At 44.8% G+C, this 16,149-nt stretch overlaps 1 protein-coding gene and 1 non-coding gene across 2 annotated transcripts; both read left to right on the top strand.

Moving 5' to 3' along the window:
• The first annotated feature begins 4,097 nt into the window (after positions 1–4,097).
• Positions 4,098–14,507, top strand: pprc1 (PPARG related coactivator 1). Its single transcript, XM_041947448.1, has 14 exons — positions 4,098–4,204; positions 6,440–6,535; positions 6,662–6,811; positions 7,035–7,115; positions 7,208–9,281; positions 9,515–9,568; positions 10,588–10,648; positions 10,952–11,019; positions 11,299–12,019; positions 12,124–12,309; positions 12,423–12,489; positions 12,576–12,697; positions 13,043–13,194; positions 14,069–14,507. Exons 1-14 carry the CDS (start codon positions 4,124–4,126, stop codon positions 14,167–14,169), a joined length of 4,014 nt encoding a protein of 1,337 aa, XP_041803382.1. The 5' UTR covers positions 4,098–4,123; the 3' UTR covers positions 14,170–14,507.
• Positions 12,812–12,951, top strand: LOC121614392. Its single transcript, XR_006007230.1, has one exon. It is a non-coding gene; the product is annotated as a small nucleolar RNA SNORA50 (small nucleolar RNA).
• Positions 14,508–16,149: the final 1,642 nt, after the last annotated feature.

The raw sequence follows: 16,149 nt of genomic DNA, 5'->3' as shown, positions 1-16,149 counted from the left end.
AACAAAGGCAGATATGAGAGATAGAGAGCGGCATCCCCGACACTGCAAGAGAGAGAAACAGAGGAGACGCCAGCAAGAGAGGAGAAATAGAGGAGGGGTGCGTGAATGTGATTTGGGAAATGGCTTCTGTTTCCAGGAGCGATTAGGCTTTGAAGCTGAGCACTTCACCACTGACTGCACTGCTCTCTCTCTCTCTCTCTCTCTCCCTCCTCCTCCTCTCACTCTCCTACTCTTGCAGATACAGAGATTCCCGCTCTGTCAACACATCCGCACATCGCTCAAAAAGCTCTCTGTGAATAATGAAGTTCCCCCTCTGTTCGCCTCCTTCTCTCCACCGTGGGAACATGCAGCAGCAGCAGTTTCGTGACATTGTGTGACAGCCAGCAAAGTGCCTGCACACAGGCAGCCAGGCTCGCTGGGGCACATATCTACGCGCGCATTAACACACTCTTAGCATGTTGTCCTCTGACAGCAGACAAACAAGCGCTCACATGCAACCGACAACCTCGTTGCGTCCTTAAAATCCCAACAAAATGTTTAAAAGGCTCCTGGTGGCATACTTGTTATCTCAGGTGAGTTCATGCCATCAATGCTTACCTCTCAGTCTTTTGTCTTGCAGCTGTTCTGCGCCACCCCCCAACCACTTTTCTTTTCTTCACACTCTGTCTAACAGACAAACACTCTTAAACATCCTCCATCTCCGTGCTTACCTTTGTCTTTCTTCTGCACCCACACTCGCTCGAAAAAGTCCGCCCGGGTCAGCCACGCAGAGGAAACCAAGCTGCGCCAGCAGAGAGAGAGAGAGAGAGAGAGAGAGACTGTGATGAGCAGATGCAGATAGGAGACACAAATGGAGGGGGGATCTAGCAGTGTGCAAATTGGATGATGAGAAGGAAGGAAGGAGGGAAGGAAGGAAGGAAGGAAGGAAGGAGGAGGAGGGGAAAAGGGGAGGGGGGCAGCTCTCAGCTGCACTGGTATGAATATGACGCAGAGGCAGCAGCCAGAGCCACTTCTCCTCACTCCTCTCCAGCCCCATCCCTCCATACCCACTGAGAGAGAGGAGAGAGGGGGAGAGAGGGCACTGTATCCATGGCAACGGCAGAGCAGCGGTAGGTAGCAGTTAGGAAGTGTGTTGGGGCACAGTGGTGCGTTCCTCTCTTTCTCTGTCTCTCTCACACAGAGACGAGCTCATAAGTCTTGCAGCTCCCACAGATGTACAGCGCACATCCTCTGACACACTAGAGGAAATTAGAAGAGGAGATATGAGCAGCGCTACATTCGTTAGGAGATGACAGGTAGCGTGAGGCAGACTGTTTGGGCCAGGTAGGTCTCAGACTAGTTGGGTAACAGGCACCAAGCAAGCACAAGTTAATCCTGCTGTAAATGTAGAAAAGAACAGCAGGGAACTACCAGCATCAAGTCAAGGGATGAGTTACTTTTGTGTTACGTATTGATTCTAATCGTGCAGCTCACTCTTGGTCCTCTCACCACATAAAGTACACGACAGGGACAATGTGAGGCACTGCAAACACAATCATCTGAGACAGAACGGTGATTCACAGCCTCCCCAAAACTGCGGTCGGAGAAAACTGAAACCAAAAAACCCTTCAAACAGAGCAATGCAAATGCCAAGATGTCTTGTTGTGGCATTCAGGGAATTTAGACACAAGCATGGGAACAAATATGCAAAGCTGCTCTGTGTTTCCTGTTTGACCTGAAACACTGCTCCAGCCATTCAGCACATGCTTCGGTCAGAAGCAAAACACAGTTTTTTTAATTAACACTGCATATGTTTTTAAGTAAATGTTATATGGCACATAACCAATATGGCCTTGTTCTTCATAGTAAATTCATGTTCAAATGAAATGCAGCAAGGGACGAAATTGATCAGTGAGACACATAATTGTTGCCTGAGGGACTCCTGGATTGATGCCAGAAAATCTACAGCACGCAGACTCAAAACTACACTGCAGTGGGTCTGCAACCCGGTGTGGCTGTTGTTTTGACACAGCTCGCCAACGAGAATGCTTTTTCAAATTTACCCCGATGCGTGCATGAGTTTACTGAGGAGCTCTGCCACAGTGAGGAAGCTGCTGGGGTTTGCAGACAAATTTTAAAAACTTTACCAACAACAGCGGGAGAATACAGCAGTTTCATTCATCACGCAGCTGAGAGTAAATGACATGTGTAAAATAGAGGCGCAGACAAAGTGGTAACCCACAGTAGAAGACCACAGGGTGTGTGTGAGTGTGTGGCTGGGCTCACCTCTAATCCATTTCTGCCTATGGGACACAGGGAATTGCCTATGGCTTTTCTGTGCCATGTTGCAGCGATCCTACAGAGGAACACATCGCCCCCACTTTTGTCTTTGACCCACTTTGATCCCTGACTTTGTGCTTCACAGCCTGTCTTCTTGTTCATCCTTCCTTCGTGTATTACAGCCAGTAACTAAAAGACATCCATCCATGTCCTTTATTGAATTTCCACAGCTCTGAGGGAAATCATTTGTTCTACTCGGTGTGATGTGTGGCTAGTCCTGGTTGTCATAGTGGTACTCCCTTTTGCATATTTCATTATGCATGTTAGTATGTTAGTCTGAAGGGTGTGTGTTGTACTATTAGGTCCAAACCAGAAAATAGAGTTTGATCAGAAAAACAAATCTTACTCCACTTACTAGCATTTGCCAGATCTTTAACCACTTCTCAAAGTCTTCATCAGCTAATGCAGTTTGCTCAGTTGTCATTTGTTCACCTAAGTACGGGACTTTGGTCGCGTGATAACAGGTGGACACGTGTGGGGGCGGATTGTAACCTCTGTCTCTGTTCAAAAATGGTCTTTTGTGATGGATGACAATAGCCTCCTTGATCTTTCTCCAGCTGTTCACGGACTCCTGGAAAACAGCGAATGTCATATGCAAGATGTGCACCAAGAATAAGCCAGTATTGTTCACAATTACAGTGTGTTTCCATAGCTGGAATATTAAAGAGAGCCTGTATGACCTTTGCTGAACAGCGACCCCTGGAGCCATAAGTTATAATTACAGAATAATGGAAAGTGTTTAAAAAAACTGAGACATAACTTGAACTGACTTTGTAATCAGTATCTACTAACAGTGGCCACTATAAGCTATTGGTCATACCAGACCATGTCAAGCTGTAGCATTTTTAATTTAACTTTTCATCCAGAAGAAGATGAATGTGTTCTTGAGTTGTGTTGAGTTCTTCAAAAGTTTAATAGCATTGTTTAAATATGAAACTCTGATAATTTTTAAGTGCATTAAATAACAATAACCAACTAGCATATGCACTTTTTAAAGCAACAGTCCCATCAAATTTAATCAACACCTTCAATATTATACAGTGTAGGCTGCATGATTGGAATTCACATTAGGGCTGCAAGTAACAGTTATTGTCATAATTAATGTATCTATTGATTTTTTTTAATTAATCAATGTGCTTAGTGACTGCCCATCACAAAAAACCCAAAATGCCTAAGTTATAATCATATAAAACAGAATCTAAAACAAAATCAGCGTATCATCAGCACTTATTTAGCATTTTTCTTGATACGTCCTAAACAATTCAACTAACTAATTCAAACTTGCTGATTGATTGGTTGGTTAGTCGACGCTGCTTTCATATTTTTGGATGATCTTGGATGTTCTTCCCTTGTCTACTGTGTGTGAAATGTCAATGTGAGCTGTTCTGTTCGTTTGTCTCCACGTGTCAGCCCTGTGATGAACCGGTGACCTGTCGGTGCTGGGTCTCACGTGCAGTAACTGTTCTAACCTGTTCTTTCTCCCATTGTCACCCCTTTAAAACATAACAAATAAAACATCTGCATAAAATATAAAGGTTTCGTGCCTGTTGTACATTTCTGTCCTCTTCACTTTACAGCAGAAGTTAAACAACCAGCCACCAAAAGACAGTAAAGAACTCACGGACGCACTAAATAGAACTACAAATAGAAACGTGGTCCCGTAACCCCTGACCCCCTGCGTCATATGCGTCATTTTGCCGGGAATGTTGGACCACGTGTCCCCTGCCGGCGTGCTTGTTCCTCCAATGCGCGATTCATTACTTTTCATTCCGAAACGAGTCCGGCTAGGGTGTACACTTGCAAGATGGCGGCGCGGTGGGGAGCAGGCGAGGAGACTTTAACTGCGTGCAATATGGAGTTTTTCCCCATGGATACACTAGACGAGGTAAAGAACATGTTCTGTGCTTTATTTCTTAGCGTGTGGTTCCGCTGTTACTAGTTTGGTGTGTGTTTCTGGACGCGGGGCAGAGCGTGTTGTGAGTACGAGCTGTACAATGCGCATGGAAAAGTGACACGTGGATGCAGCCGTAGCATCACTAGTCAAACTTATTGAAGGAGTACTCACTTGTTCAATGGTGAATACAGCTTGGTGACTCTTTGCTCGTGTATCTGATACATAACGCTTCAGTATGAACGTGCTGGTGGGGTGTTTTTTTTTTAGCTGTATGTTAATGCTAGCTGGTGAGTCAGAGTAGCCTGGGCGGTCAGTCAGTGAACGCCGCAGGTTTCCTCCCTTATAATATATCAGTCGTGTAAACGAGTGAAGTGACAGTCGTGTGGTTTTATTGGTAGATTGCTTGACATCTCCACCAGTTCTATAACGCATATCAGTGATACAAATTTAAGGTCCATCTGTGGGTTTTTGTGCAAAAGTACTCAGTGTACTGTTCACAAACTGATTCATACACACGTGGGAACAGACACTTCAAGATGCTAGTAAGCTAGCAGTATCATCAGTACAGTATGGGTGTAGCCTGCTTCTTTTACCTGACTGTGGGGAAGCTAAATGTCGGGATGGTGTAGTTTATAGGCTCCATGCCAGCACATTGCAGTAATGTGTCATCGGTGATGATGCACACCATGCTGAAGCTCTTTTATATTTAGACGGTGCCTGCAGTCAGTACAGTTACACACACACACACACCTGCGTGATTATTCTCTGCAGAAGCAAGTTTTCATTCAAAACCTGTCCTGTCATTTCTACATGTGGTTCACACGTTTCGGGTTCATGCACACATGCGCAGAGCAGCCACAGTCCGTTTAAACGCTACACGCGCCCTATCCTGATGTTTAATAACTACTTGCCGGTAGATTTTTTTAACCTTTTGTCCAGAAGTGTGTTTTAATGTTCGCTATCAGTTGCTAATTCAAAAATATCAGGCAGGAGCGGAGGTGAGGGCCCTGCGCCGGTTTGTTGTAGTGCAACACGTGGGCGAGGTAGCCTCCCTTCGGACGGGGTGAGGCTAGGATCAAACATGTCTGCGCACTGTGTGTGCATGTGTAGTCACACACACGTGGGTCACTGTGAGATGCTGCTGCGTTTTCAGATGAAAATGCATGATGTTATCAGTTTGCTGCTCTTGTAGGGGGACCTGTGCGCAAGACTTTAGTGCAGTTATGTATATGAGTCAAATCTGAAAAGTTGTTAAAGGCGCAAGTGAGCCTGCATCACATGGGATCTGGCACATTTCAACTATTTGAATTTTAGATTAGTTTATCAAACTAGTATTCAAAATTGAGTATTTAAGCCTAACCAGTGTTTTCTATTGAATTGTCTTTGTAAATTATTTAAGGTGTTTAACTTATTTGTCAAATTATATGTAAAGTTATAACTTAAATTGATAATTTAAGTGTAAATTGGAGTCCTGCATCTCGATTATGTTCTTGCTCCAATGTTCTTCAATATTTCAGGTCATAGAAAAATGGCTTTGGTATTTTGTTTTTCTCTTCATCAAGCTGGAGCTAGAGACACGTGCCCTCTTTTGCCCTCCGGGGTTTCCTTTTGACTAGCATATTCAGATGCTTCACTTACGCTTCCTCTCAGCTCCAGTCACCAAGTAAATAAACTAGATTGACCTATTTCACTGCTCACTAAGTCAACTCTGCCTAAACAGATGTATATGATACGACACTGGTTTTGTAACAGAGGTAGTAGAACATTGAGAAATGTAGAAGTGAAAGGAAGGTGGGCTTGATTTTAAAAGAGAAAAAGCAGAAAAGTTCAGTTATAGTGGAAATGTGCCCCAGTGGTCCATATATGATACTACAAGGATGTTTATCCTCTGGAACAGAACCTTAATTACCCCTTCATCTACAAACTTTTAAAAACAAAGACATTACAGTTTTTAATAAATTTGCTGCCACTATATAATAAAATGCCAAGATAAAGTGTTGCTTAAAATAGAATGAAGTGAGCGGTTTAAAGTACACACAGGAGTGGTTTTACTGATTTATTGTCTTTAGGTTTGGGTGTACTGGGAGTGCAAGTGTTTGTTTTCAGTAACCATCGTTTATCTTCATCTATTTTGTACTGTGGTAATTAAATGTTAGCAGTCACAATTGTGCACTTTCAGTTTTGTCAGTTGTGTTTGAACTCTGCAGTGTTTTTTTCCCTCTCTAGTCTGCTGTGCTGAGCTCTGGAGAAACTCTGGAGGCCCTTCAAAGCTGCTTAGACCCCTCCATCCTCTCTATCTTTGAGGACACGCCAGCAATAGAGGCAAGACTGATTTCACATGGTTGGAGTATTGGAGAAATCTAAGAGATGTGTGACGTGTGAGCATTGAAAAGTTGTTTGTTTTCCCTGTTGTGCCTGCTTTGACCTCATTTCCATGTGTTTATTTAGACTAAAGGACTGGACGAGGAAAGTGAAGCCACGCTGCTAACCGCCCTGACGGAGATCCTCGACAATGTGGATGATGAGAACCTGTCCCCGTTTGACACACTGCCTGACTCAGACCTGCTGTCGGGTCAGAAGGGCAGGGAACACTCTCCGGTTAGTTCCCAGCTGTCATGCATAACTCTCAAAGTGTCTCACAGATTCCTGCTCTCAACATCCCCCATCTGGCCTTTGAGCTTGGGGCAGCGAGAGTGAAAGGGGGTGGGAGGACTACCTGCTGACCTCAGTGGTTCTAAACATACTTCTTGCCCATTCTGTTACTGTCTACAAATGTAAAAAAAACATTAATGGCATTATGTTTTTATCTCTCGCTCTCTAGCTGAGGAGATTGCTGTGTCTGTCCCGTTCTCCTCCAGAGAAAGACGCACTATGTAACGCGAGACCCTTATCGACTGGAAAGGTAGCTTTTCACACTCATAAGCAATGTGTATGAACTTGTACAGCAGACAGATTTCAGGATTTATCTGGATATGTGTCCTTGTCTGTACCCAGAGCCTCCCCAGGATGCAGCCGGACTCTCTCCAGAGGAGTGATGGGGAGGAAGAGGAAGATGGCTCCCTCACCCTCAGCCCAGTGAGGCATGATTCATCTCATGACAATGACCTGCTGGGCTGGGAAGGTCTGACCCCCTCACTTCCCGTCACCTTTGAGCAGGAGGGGGAGGATGGTGTTTCAGTTAGCCTGGGGGACCTGGTCAGGCATATGCACCCATACTGTATGGCCATTTGTGTGGAGAATGACGAGGGGGAACAGATGTTGCCTGAAGGAGGCATCTTACTCGAGGTTGTGGACCAGGGGGAAAATGGAGAACCCATCCTGGCCATCCCAGACATGGATCTCCCGGTCTCTCTGCCACTTACAGAGCAGTCTTCAGAAAATGAAGGGAAAGTTTCAGATGAAGCAGAAGATGTGGCCTCTGACAGTTCAGAGCATATAGTCGTTGATGATGATGATGATGATGATGTAACAGTTAGCGTGGCTCCAGTGAAAGTGACACCAGACCTATGTGCAGATGTGAAAGATAAGATGATCAAGAGACAGAAGGAAGAGATCAAAGCGACAAGTCCCTCCCGGAGAAAAAAGAAAAAGAAATGCAAGGAGCACTTCCAGCCCAAACCTGTGGAGGGAAGGGTCCTTAGGAGTGGCACAGTAAGGAATACAGAGCAGGACTCACCCAGAAAGGCAGAAAAGAGATTGATCAAAGAAGAGAAGAAACACAAACTCCCAAAGGTTCCCCTTGCCTCGACCACTTCTTCCTCTGTAAAACCTAAGAAACTAAATCCATGCCCGACTGAAACACAAACCAAAGTCACCATTACAACACTATTGGCTGAAACAAAAATGGAAGTTGCCACACCTGTGTCATCCAGAGAGAAAACAGCTCTGTTAAATGCTAACCCTGAGAAGAGTCAGCGTAGTGATTCGCCCACAGTGGTGAGCTGCCAACAGCTTGATGAAACTCCTGAACAGCCGGCCCCCGAGAAGCTGCAAGACTCATCAGCAGCTCCCTCTGCTGTTCTGCCCCCGGTGTCTTCAGAGTACCCTGCAGCTGCTCTCAGTCCCGTAACACCTCAGATGACACCACCTGTTGGTGAGGCCCTCCCTCCTGTTGCCCCTGCAGTCCCCGACCCAAAGCCCAAATCCCTCAGTCTAGCTGAGTACCGGCGGCTCAGACAGCAGAAAAAGCCAGCTCTGGTGGAAAACAAAGACAACAGCAACAGCACCAGGTGGCCCAGTCTACCTGAGCCCCCTAAAGAGCTTCTCCCTATTCCCTGCCTGCCTGACCCCAGCCTCATGGATCCCCGACGCCCCAACCCCCAGGTGGCGAAGAAGGAAGTGGAAGAAGTCAGACCTGCCTGGCAGCCAAGGGGACCATGTGCACCTCCCACCCCTGAGGCTCTGTTGGTGCCACCAGCCTACATGGTTGCCTCATCCAGCAAGGCTTCAGCTGCTGTTCCTGTTCCTAAACCTCAGCAAACACCTGAACCTTCCAAACCCTCTTCACCCCAGAAGCCCTCAGTTCCCGACCCAACTCCTGTGAACAATGTACCCACACATCAGCATATCACTGCAGAACCTAGCATGCCTCAGAGCTCTGGGTCTCCAGCTCCTGTAAAACCCGACACTCAGTTCATGGCGTTAGCAGATAGGAAATGTTCTCCTGCACTTTCAGGGGCAAAGGGTGGAGTCGACGAAAGGCCCCAATCTCAGACTGTGTCTTCTAAGTCTGTAGAGCTCACTAAAACCACTACAGAGGTGATGAAACCTACCGCTGCTACCGTGTCTGCACCCAGTGCCTCCCAGAAGATCACCGTTGTTTTTAGGAATGTGCCAGACGTCACTGCTCCTACATTGTTGGATAACCCAATCAGATCTGATAGCAAGTCCGCCAAAGCTGCAGCCAATGGTACTAAAGTCGCCTGCACTACTCATCCCTCAGACTGCCAGAGTCTAAATGCAGAACCTGTTGTGCTTGAAACTAAAGAGAAACCCACTACAGCTGTAAAGCCCCAAAGGGCAAGAAGCCCCACACAGGAGCTGATTGAGGCCTTCACCAGTGAGATAGGTGAGCTTAAGGTTGATTTCATATTTTGATTGCTAAAATGTTTCTTTTGTTGACTCCTTTGTCTTGTTTGAGTGTGTTCTTGGTTTTCTTCAGTGTGACTGTAAACAGAGCATTTGTATATATGATCTTGTGTGCTGAGCCAACATGTCCTTTTATTGGTTTAATAAGTACTGTTCCACTATGCATTGTGTTATAATCCAATACATAATGAAATTATCTTTTTTGTGTTCTAGGTATTGAAGCAGCTGATCTGACCAGCTTGCTGGAGCAGTTTGAGGAAACCCAAGGTAATCAGTAATGGCAGATATTTACTGTTCTGTCAGAAAGAAGTACCCCGTCCGTTCCGAGTTTGACAGGGTTACACACTCCAAAGTATTTTTTGTCAGACTTGATGTCTGGCATAAGGGTGGGTGTACTGGCCAGTAGCTAAGTGGGTCACATGCTGTAGTAGCAAGCTAAATGCAGTCAGAGTGTCAGTTTTCCTGGTTTTGTAATGGCAGGAAGGTGGAGGCACAACATTGCAACCTTATCTTGGTTAGCAGTAGTGGTTTAGTGGGTAAGGACTTTAATTAAAAGACTTCAAGGCATAGCAAGTGCCTCACTAAAAAGCTTAGTTGATCACAACAAATACACTGCTGTTGTGCATGTGCTAGTAGTGGGTCATCAGCAAAGTTAAACCACTAGTCCCTCATATTTCTGACCAGCAAGAGTGTATATGAGGGCCTCTGAGGTCATAGTCCAACAAGAAGAATCAGGCTATTCATATAAACTTAAGCTTATCTGATCTTCCTCGAAAAGTGTGTTCAACATTCAAAGATTGCAGGGAACTTACAGTACCCCCCACCCAACTGAAACCTTCCCCTTTAAGAGATGGGTGCTGCGGGGGGCAGAGAAGCTGCTTTGTGCTCTTGTCTGCTCAGCTGCTGGAATTCTGCCCTGTCCGCAAATCCATTTAACTCTCGCCCTACTGTCTTTGTTTGGGCGGATGTACAAGCCCCGAAAAAGTGGCTGGACTCTGTATGTGCCTTTGCTCATGTCAGTGGACTTGTTATTGAGCCATCATACTGTGTACGATGGCTAATGCAGCTGCTGTTTGGAGAACTCCCATTGAAACTACACTGTGCACAAATATTTGGAGCACAAAACACACGATGCACTGCATTTACACCTGATATTCTGCAGGTTGTACAGCTCATCCTATGTCTAGCAGGATTTTTATCTAAACATTTTTGGGTGGGCTGTGTTTCTGTCTGTTGTGTTCTTCCCTGTGCTGATGCACTCATTTCCTTGTTCCTTCTCTCTTTAGCCAAAGAGGAACAATGTGTGCCGGAGGTCTCTGGTAGAGCAGCAGCTGTAGGAAACTCTAGGTGAGTTACCCTACAGCCCTGAAGCTGCTCTGAGTGAGTGGTGGTGTTGTGCTTTCTCTGAATGTCCCCAGAGTGATTCCTGTTTGGTGTATGTATGTGTTTGTTTCTGTGTTTGTGTGTGTGGGTTGGTGATATACAAACGCCTCTTGCCAAGACCTACCGCAAACCCTGCTTTTGTCTGGCCACAGTGGCCTTCTCAGGTCTGAATTTGCACAATTTGGCTGGGTTTTTTTTGGCCTGGACTTGGCGGCACTCTAATCCAGTGCTATACTGTACTAACCGACTCTTGTGCTCCCTTTGCAGTGTTGAGTTGGCTCCAGAGAAAACAGTCGTGGAGCGTGTTAGAGCTAATGACCTCTCAAGTACTGCAGGTAATACAGCATTTTGACTTTGGCTTCAAGATAACTCCATTAAGTTACATCATTAAAATAACATGAAGAAATGTGACTTTAGATTTTTATCTTGACAAAGCTGCAGAAGTGTTTCCATTTGATTCTGTCCTTGTATGGCCTCTGTGTTCTGAATGCATCCAGCATTAAACTGCAGTTATTAGATACGCTTGTCTTAAATGGTACATCATGATCAAAGATTCACTACCTTACACCACAGATGGCCAACTCATATAATTGGTGTGCACTTTCTGTCTTTAGCTCTTACTCCTCCAGCCACTCCACCCCACCAGATGTGGAGACCCCTGGTTCCCGTGGCCCTGCTGGGGAAGAGCAAGGCCGCTGAAGCCTCCAAGTCAAGCCCCTCCAAGGTTATCCAGATTGAGGCCCGGCCTCTGCCCTCAGTCAGGTCCCGCAGCAAGCCCACTCCTGCTGCTGCCACTGTCGCCCCCGAAGTGGCATGCATAGACCATGACTATTGCCTCCCCAACAAAGGCACTGGAGAGCCAGGCAGGCGCTGGAATGTCAAACAGCCATCTTTTATCACTATTAAACCCATCAAGCCCACTGCAACCACTACACAAACACCCCCAGCTGCCCCAGAATGGTCTGGCCAGTCTACCACAAACACTGCTGTTATAACCAAAGCACAAGTTTTCCCAATGACAGAGCCCCTGGATCACAGGACTGATGGGATGGAGACGAGCTCTGTTCTGGAGACTCCTGATGCTTCGCCTGCTCGGCAGGAGACTGATACCACCGTTAAAGAAGGAAGCCCCAGTAGAGGGCCTTTTGGGAGGTCCTACCGTCAACATGCTGCTCGTCGCACACCCAGCCCCAGATCTAGTCCCAAAGAGAGGACTGGGGGCCGGTCTAGAAAAAGAAGATCCCATCGTTCTCCCAGCCCTATGTCCAGCAGTTCAGAGTCAAACTCCCATTCCTCTAGATCTCGGTCTAGATCACACTCTCCATCTAAAAAAAGGTTAGATCCCTCAGCCAAAATCTCTTCCATTCCTGCAGCATCCTGATAGCATTTCTGGAGATTATCTTTTCCCTTGTTCATCACTGTCATTCCTTCCATTCTAGATATCGTTCCAGCTCCTCATCCCGTTCCTCCTCTCGATCCTCTCCCTCAGTGTCCCGCTCCCCTCCCAGGAGGAGGAGGAGATACTCCTATTCCTCCTCTCACTCTGGCTCTTGGAGTCGCTCCAGGTCGCGGTCTGGGTCACCTAAGAGACAAGCACAGTGGAGTAGAAGCAGAAGATTACACAGGTACAGTATATGAATCATGCTCATCTGGGTGCTAGTCAGTACAGGGGTTTTGTAGCTTTACTTTGATCAGTGAAGAAAATGACTAAAGACCTCACCTTGCCTTTCTCATGTAGGCCCGACTATGGTCTCAGTGCAAAGACGAATGTGGAGAATGTGAAGAAATGCAAGGAGAAAGCCATCGTAAGTTAATTTTACTTGAGTACACACATCTCAAAGCAAAATAGTTCAAAATTTGAATCCTCTGATAAACTACGTCCTTCTCTCAGGAGGAGCGTCGTGTTGTTTACGTTGGTCGAATTCGGGGAACGATGACCCAAAAAGAACTTAAAGAGCGCTTCTCATTGTTTGGTGAGATTGAAGACTGCACCCTGCACTTTAGAGACCATGGGTGAGTACCCAAATGGCTAGTATTTCACATGCATACATTCCTCTTAATGGTTTTCTTTTATAATAAAGGTTTACTTCACTGTTAACATTTCAGTAAGACTGCAATAAGATCAAATTGCACTGTCTTTGAACCTTGTTGGTCTTGTCCGTGACCTCTTAGGCCAAGCTACAGTGCGAAAGTGAATTCAGGCTTGTTCATAACTGGGGCCTCCTGGCAACACTCCCAGGTCGCTCTTTTAAAAGCAAGTCACAGCTCAAAACTATGTACGACACCTGTTATGACCTTCCCTATACCTCTGAGAAACTGAAAATGACTAAAAGCTGGTGGTCTCCTCATCTGTCACAGGGACAACTATGGGTTTGTGACTTATTACAACAACAAGGATGCTTTCATGGCCATCGAGAATGGAAGCAAGCTACGCAAGCCCGATGAGCTGCCATTTGATCTCTGTTTTGGTGGAAGGAGACAGTTCTGCCAGACCAGCTATGCTGACCTGGGTACGCATAAATCAGCAGACACAACAAAAGTTCTGTAGCTCTTAGCCCGAGTGCTGTTGATCTCTACAAATAGTATTGATGTGGATTGCAGAAGGTTGGCAATATTGGCTGCAATTCATCGTGATGCAGTGTGCTCACCACAAGCTAAATGCAGCAGTTGTACTTTGTGAACCAGAGCCAATAACTCAGAAACTTGGCAAATCCCACGGCAGCTACTTGGTGGGATTCTGTCCTTTTTTAATGTGTTGTTTGCATGTTTTGAAAAGAGTCACACTTTTCAATTATTAAAAGTTTACATTAAGACGTAGGATGCTGAACACTGAATTATTGTTTGGCTCTCACACAAAGTCACCAAGTCTCTGTCGTGGCTTGCCAGCAGGGCTGCAGCCACCACTGAAGAGCTGCAGGCCATGTCCATGTATTGATTTTCTCAGTGTGGTGGTTTTATGGACCTGACCTTTTTTAATGACATGTGACATGACATGTGATGGGTTTTAAATGTTGATTCTGATGTTTTTTAACTCGGCGTGGTTAAATTTGAGTGATTTGAATTGATAGTCAAAAAATTATACACTTTGTATCAAATAAAGGAATTAGTGTTGCCCTCCCAGAACTGCATTCCTTCGAGTGGGGGGGGGGGACTATTTCTATATCTATTAACTAAAAATAGATATAGAAATAGTCAAAGAAAAAAGGAGGGGTGGCGAATTAAAAAATGTTTTTTTCCGGAGGGATTTGGACTCATGACTTAAGTATTTATAAAATCTTGGGTGCAGCTGTGGTTTCAAGAGTCACATCAGTGCTTCAACCCAAATGCAGTGTGTTCTGCTGTATTTTGATGCAGTGCTGACTTTTTGTGTCCTTCTCTTTTCAGATTCGAGTAGAGAGTACGATCCGTTGCCTGCGAAAGGCAAGTTTCATGCACTAGACTTTGACACTTTACTGAGGCAGGCCCAGCAGAATCAGAAGAGGTAACAGGAGGCCTGCAGCAGGAAGCAGCTGACACTTACCTCAGAGCCAACGGTTGGCTCCTCACCTGCAACACTGTCTTTACATTTTAGTTGTTGCATTACCTTTGCATAATTTTGTTTTGTTTTATTTTGTTTCTGCAAGCTAACACCTTCTATTGAAGTGAAGATTTGTAATGAAAGTATTAAAAGAAAAAAAAAGGAATAAGTAAAATTAAATAATTTTTAAAGTTTATTTAAATGTAAAATCAAATCTGAATTGTATGGCGAGAATCATTTTTAAAATGGAAAGGTAAGTGGAGTGGAGCTCCCTAAGTACTGGGACAGGTTGTAATACATGTGAATGTACTACAAACCTAAATAAAAATGAGAACTTGACATGCTTGTTTTTCATTCCAACCCACCTGTCTGTATTTTGTCATTTAGGCACGGTTGCATGCAGAAATTTGGACGCCCCTGGTCAAAACTTGTACTATTGTGAATAGTTAAGGGAGTAGATGGACGGATCTCCAAAAGTCATAAAGTTAAAGACGAAACACCCTCTTAAATATTTCAATCTACATTAGTACATTATTTTTGTTTTGTACAATTTTAGAAGGGAAAAGGGAAAAGATGCACCATGCAAAAGTTTTGGCACCCCATGAGATTTGAGCTCTCGGGTTTCTGACTTGAATTAGCTTGATAGAGCTATGGCTTGTTCACAATAATCGTTAGGAAATGCCAGGTGATGCACATCTCTATGCTTTATAAACTCTGTGACTCCTCAAGCCTTGTCCCAACAATCAGCAGCTATGGGCTCCTCTAAGCTGCTGCCTTCTGAAAATTAAAAACTGATGCTACCAAATCAGGAGAAGGCTATAAGAAGATAGCAAAGTGTTTTCAGGTAGCAGCTCCTCGGTAATTAAGAAATGGCAGTTAACAGGAACAGTGGAGGTCAAGTTAATGTCTGGAAAACTTGATAACAGCTTGCTGAATTGCTCAAGAGGCAAATCAAACATGACACCTGCACCCATATGAAGAAAACCTTTTCTGCATCATTTCAAAATTCAGTGTCAGGAGTTTGTAAAGGAATGTCTAAACAAGCCTGATGCATTTTGGAAACAAGTCTTGTGGATTGATGAAGTTAAAATAGAAACAGGGTGCCAAATTTCATGAAAAGAACGCCTCTCCAACTGTGAAGCACGGGGGTGGATCGATCATGCTTTGGGCTTGTGTTGCAGCCAGTGGCACAGGGAACATTTCACTGGTGGAGGGAAGAATGGATTCAATTGAATACAAACAAATTCTGAAAGCAAATATCACACAGTCTTTGGAAAAAAAAAAAAAAAAAAAGCTTAAGATGAAAAGAGGGTGGCTTGTACAGCAGGGTAATGATCTCCTTAGCCATGACCCACACAGTCCCGAATCCTTAACACTGAAAATCTGTGGCTGGACCTCAAAAGAGCAGAGCGTGCAAGACAGCCCAAGAATCTCACAGAACTGGAAACCTATGGTAAGGAAGAATTGGCAGAAACAACGACGACAAAGGACTGAAAAACTCTTAGCTAGCTACAAAAAGCCTTTATAAGCTATGACACTTGGCAAAGGCGTTGTTACTCAGAACTGACCGTGCAGGGTGCCCAAACCCCTTCCTGCAGGCCTTTTTCTTTCTTTTATTTTGAAACTGTGAAAGACAGAAATAAGGTAATCTTGCTTGAAATATTAAAGCTCATGGCAGACTTTTTGCCTTGTTGCATAGCAGGAAAAGAATAGGTGAAAATGATTTTGTTTACTCGGCTCCAAGAAGTGTCCCACTTAGCCAGCATGCAAAATAAGAGGGCTCTGGAAACAGCTCATCTAAAAGGAATGCACTCGTTATGTTTATAAGTTACGTCTGTGCTTTACCTGATGTGAAAAGAGTCAAACCAGCTCACAGTCATGACTGAGTGGGATACTTTGGAGCTATCTTTAGTTATTATTAATACCTGAGCTTTTCCTATTGTGATAA

This window comes from Chelmon rostratus, chromosome 11 (assembly GCF_017976325.1).
Source record: "Chelmon rostratus isolate fCheRos1 chromosome 11, fCheRos1.pri, whole genome shotgun sequence".
NCBI classification, from domain to species: domain Eukaryota; kingdom Metazoa; phylum Chordata; class Actinopteri; order Chaetodontiformes; family Chaetodontidae; genus Chelmon; species Chelmon rostratus.
The sequence above is the reverse complement of the archived record's forward strand: the minus strand, read 5'-3'. Positions and strand labels throughout refer to the sequence as shown.

Excerpts from the sequence above, each read along its gene's own strand:
- pprc1 (XM_041947448.1), top strand. The coding sequence starts at position 4,124 with ATGGCGGCGCGGTGGGGAGCAGGCGAGGAGACTTTAACTGCGTGCAAT. Across the intron at positions 12,020-12,123 it reads CACTCTCCATCTAAAAAAAG|ATATCGTTCCAGCTCCTCAT; the intron begins GTTAGATCCCTC and ends CTTCCATTCTAG. Across the intron at positions 12,698-13,042 it reads CTGCACTTTAGAGACCATGG|GGACAACTATGGGTTTGTGA; the intron begins GTGAGTACCCAA and ends CATCTGTCACAG.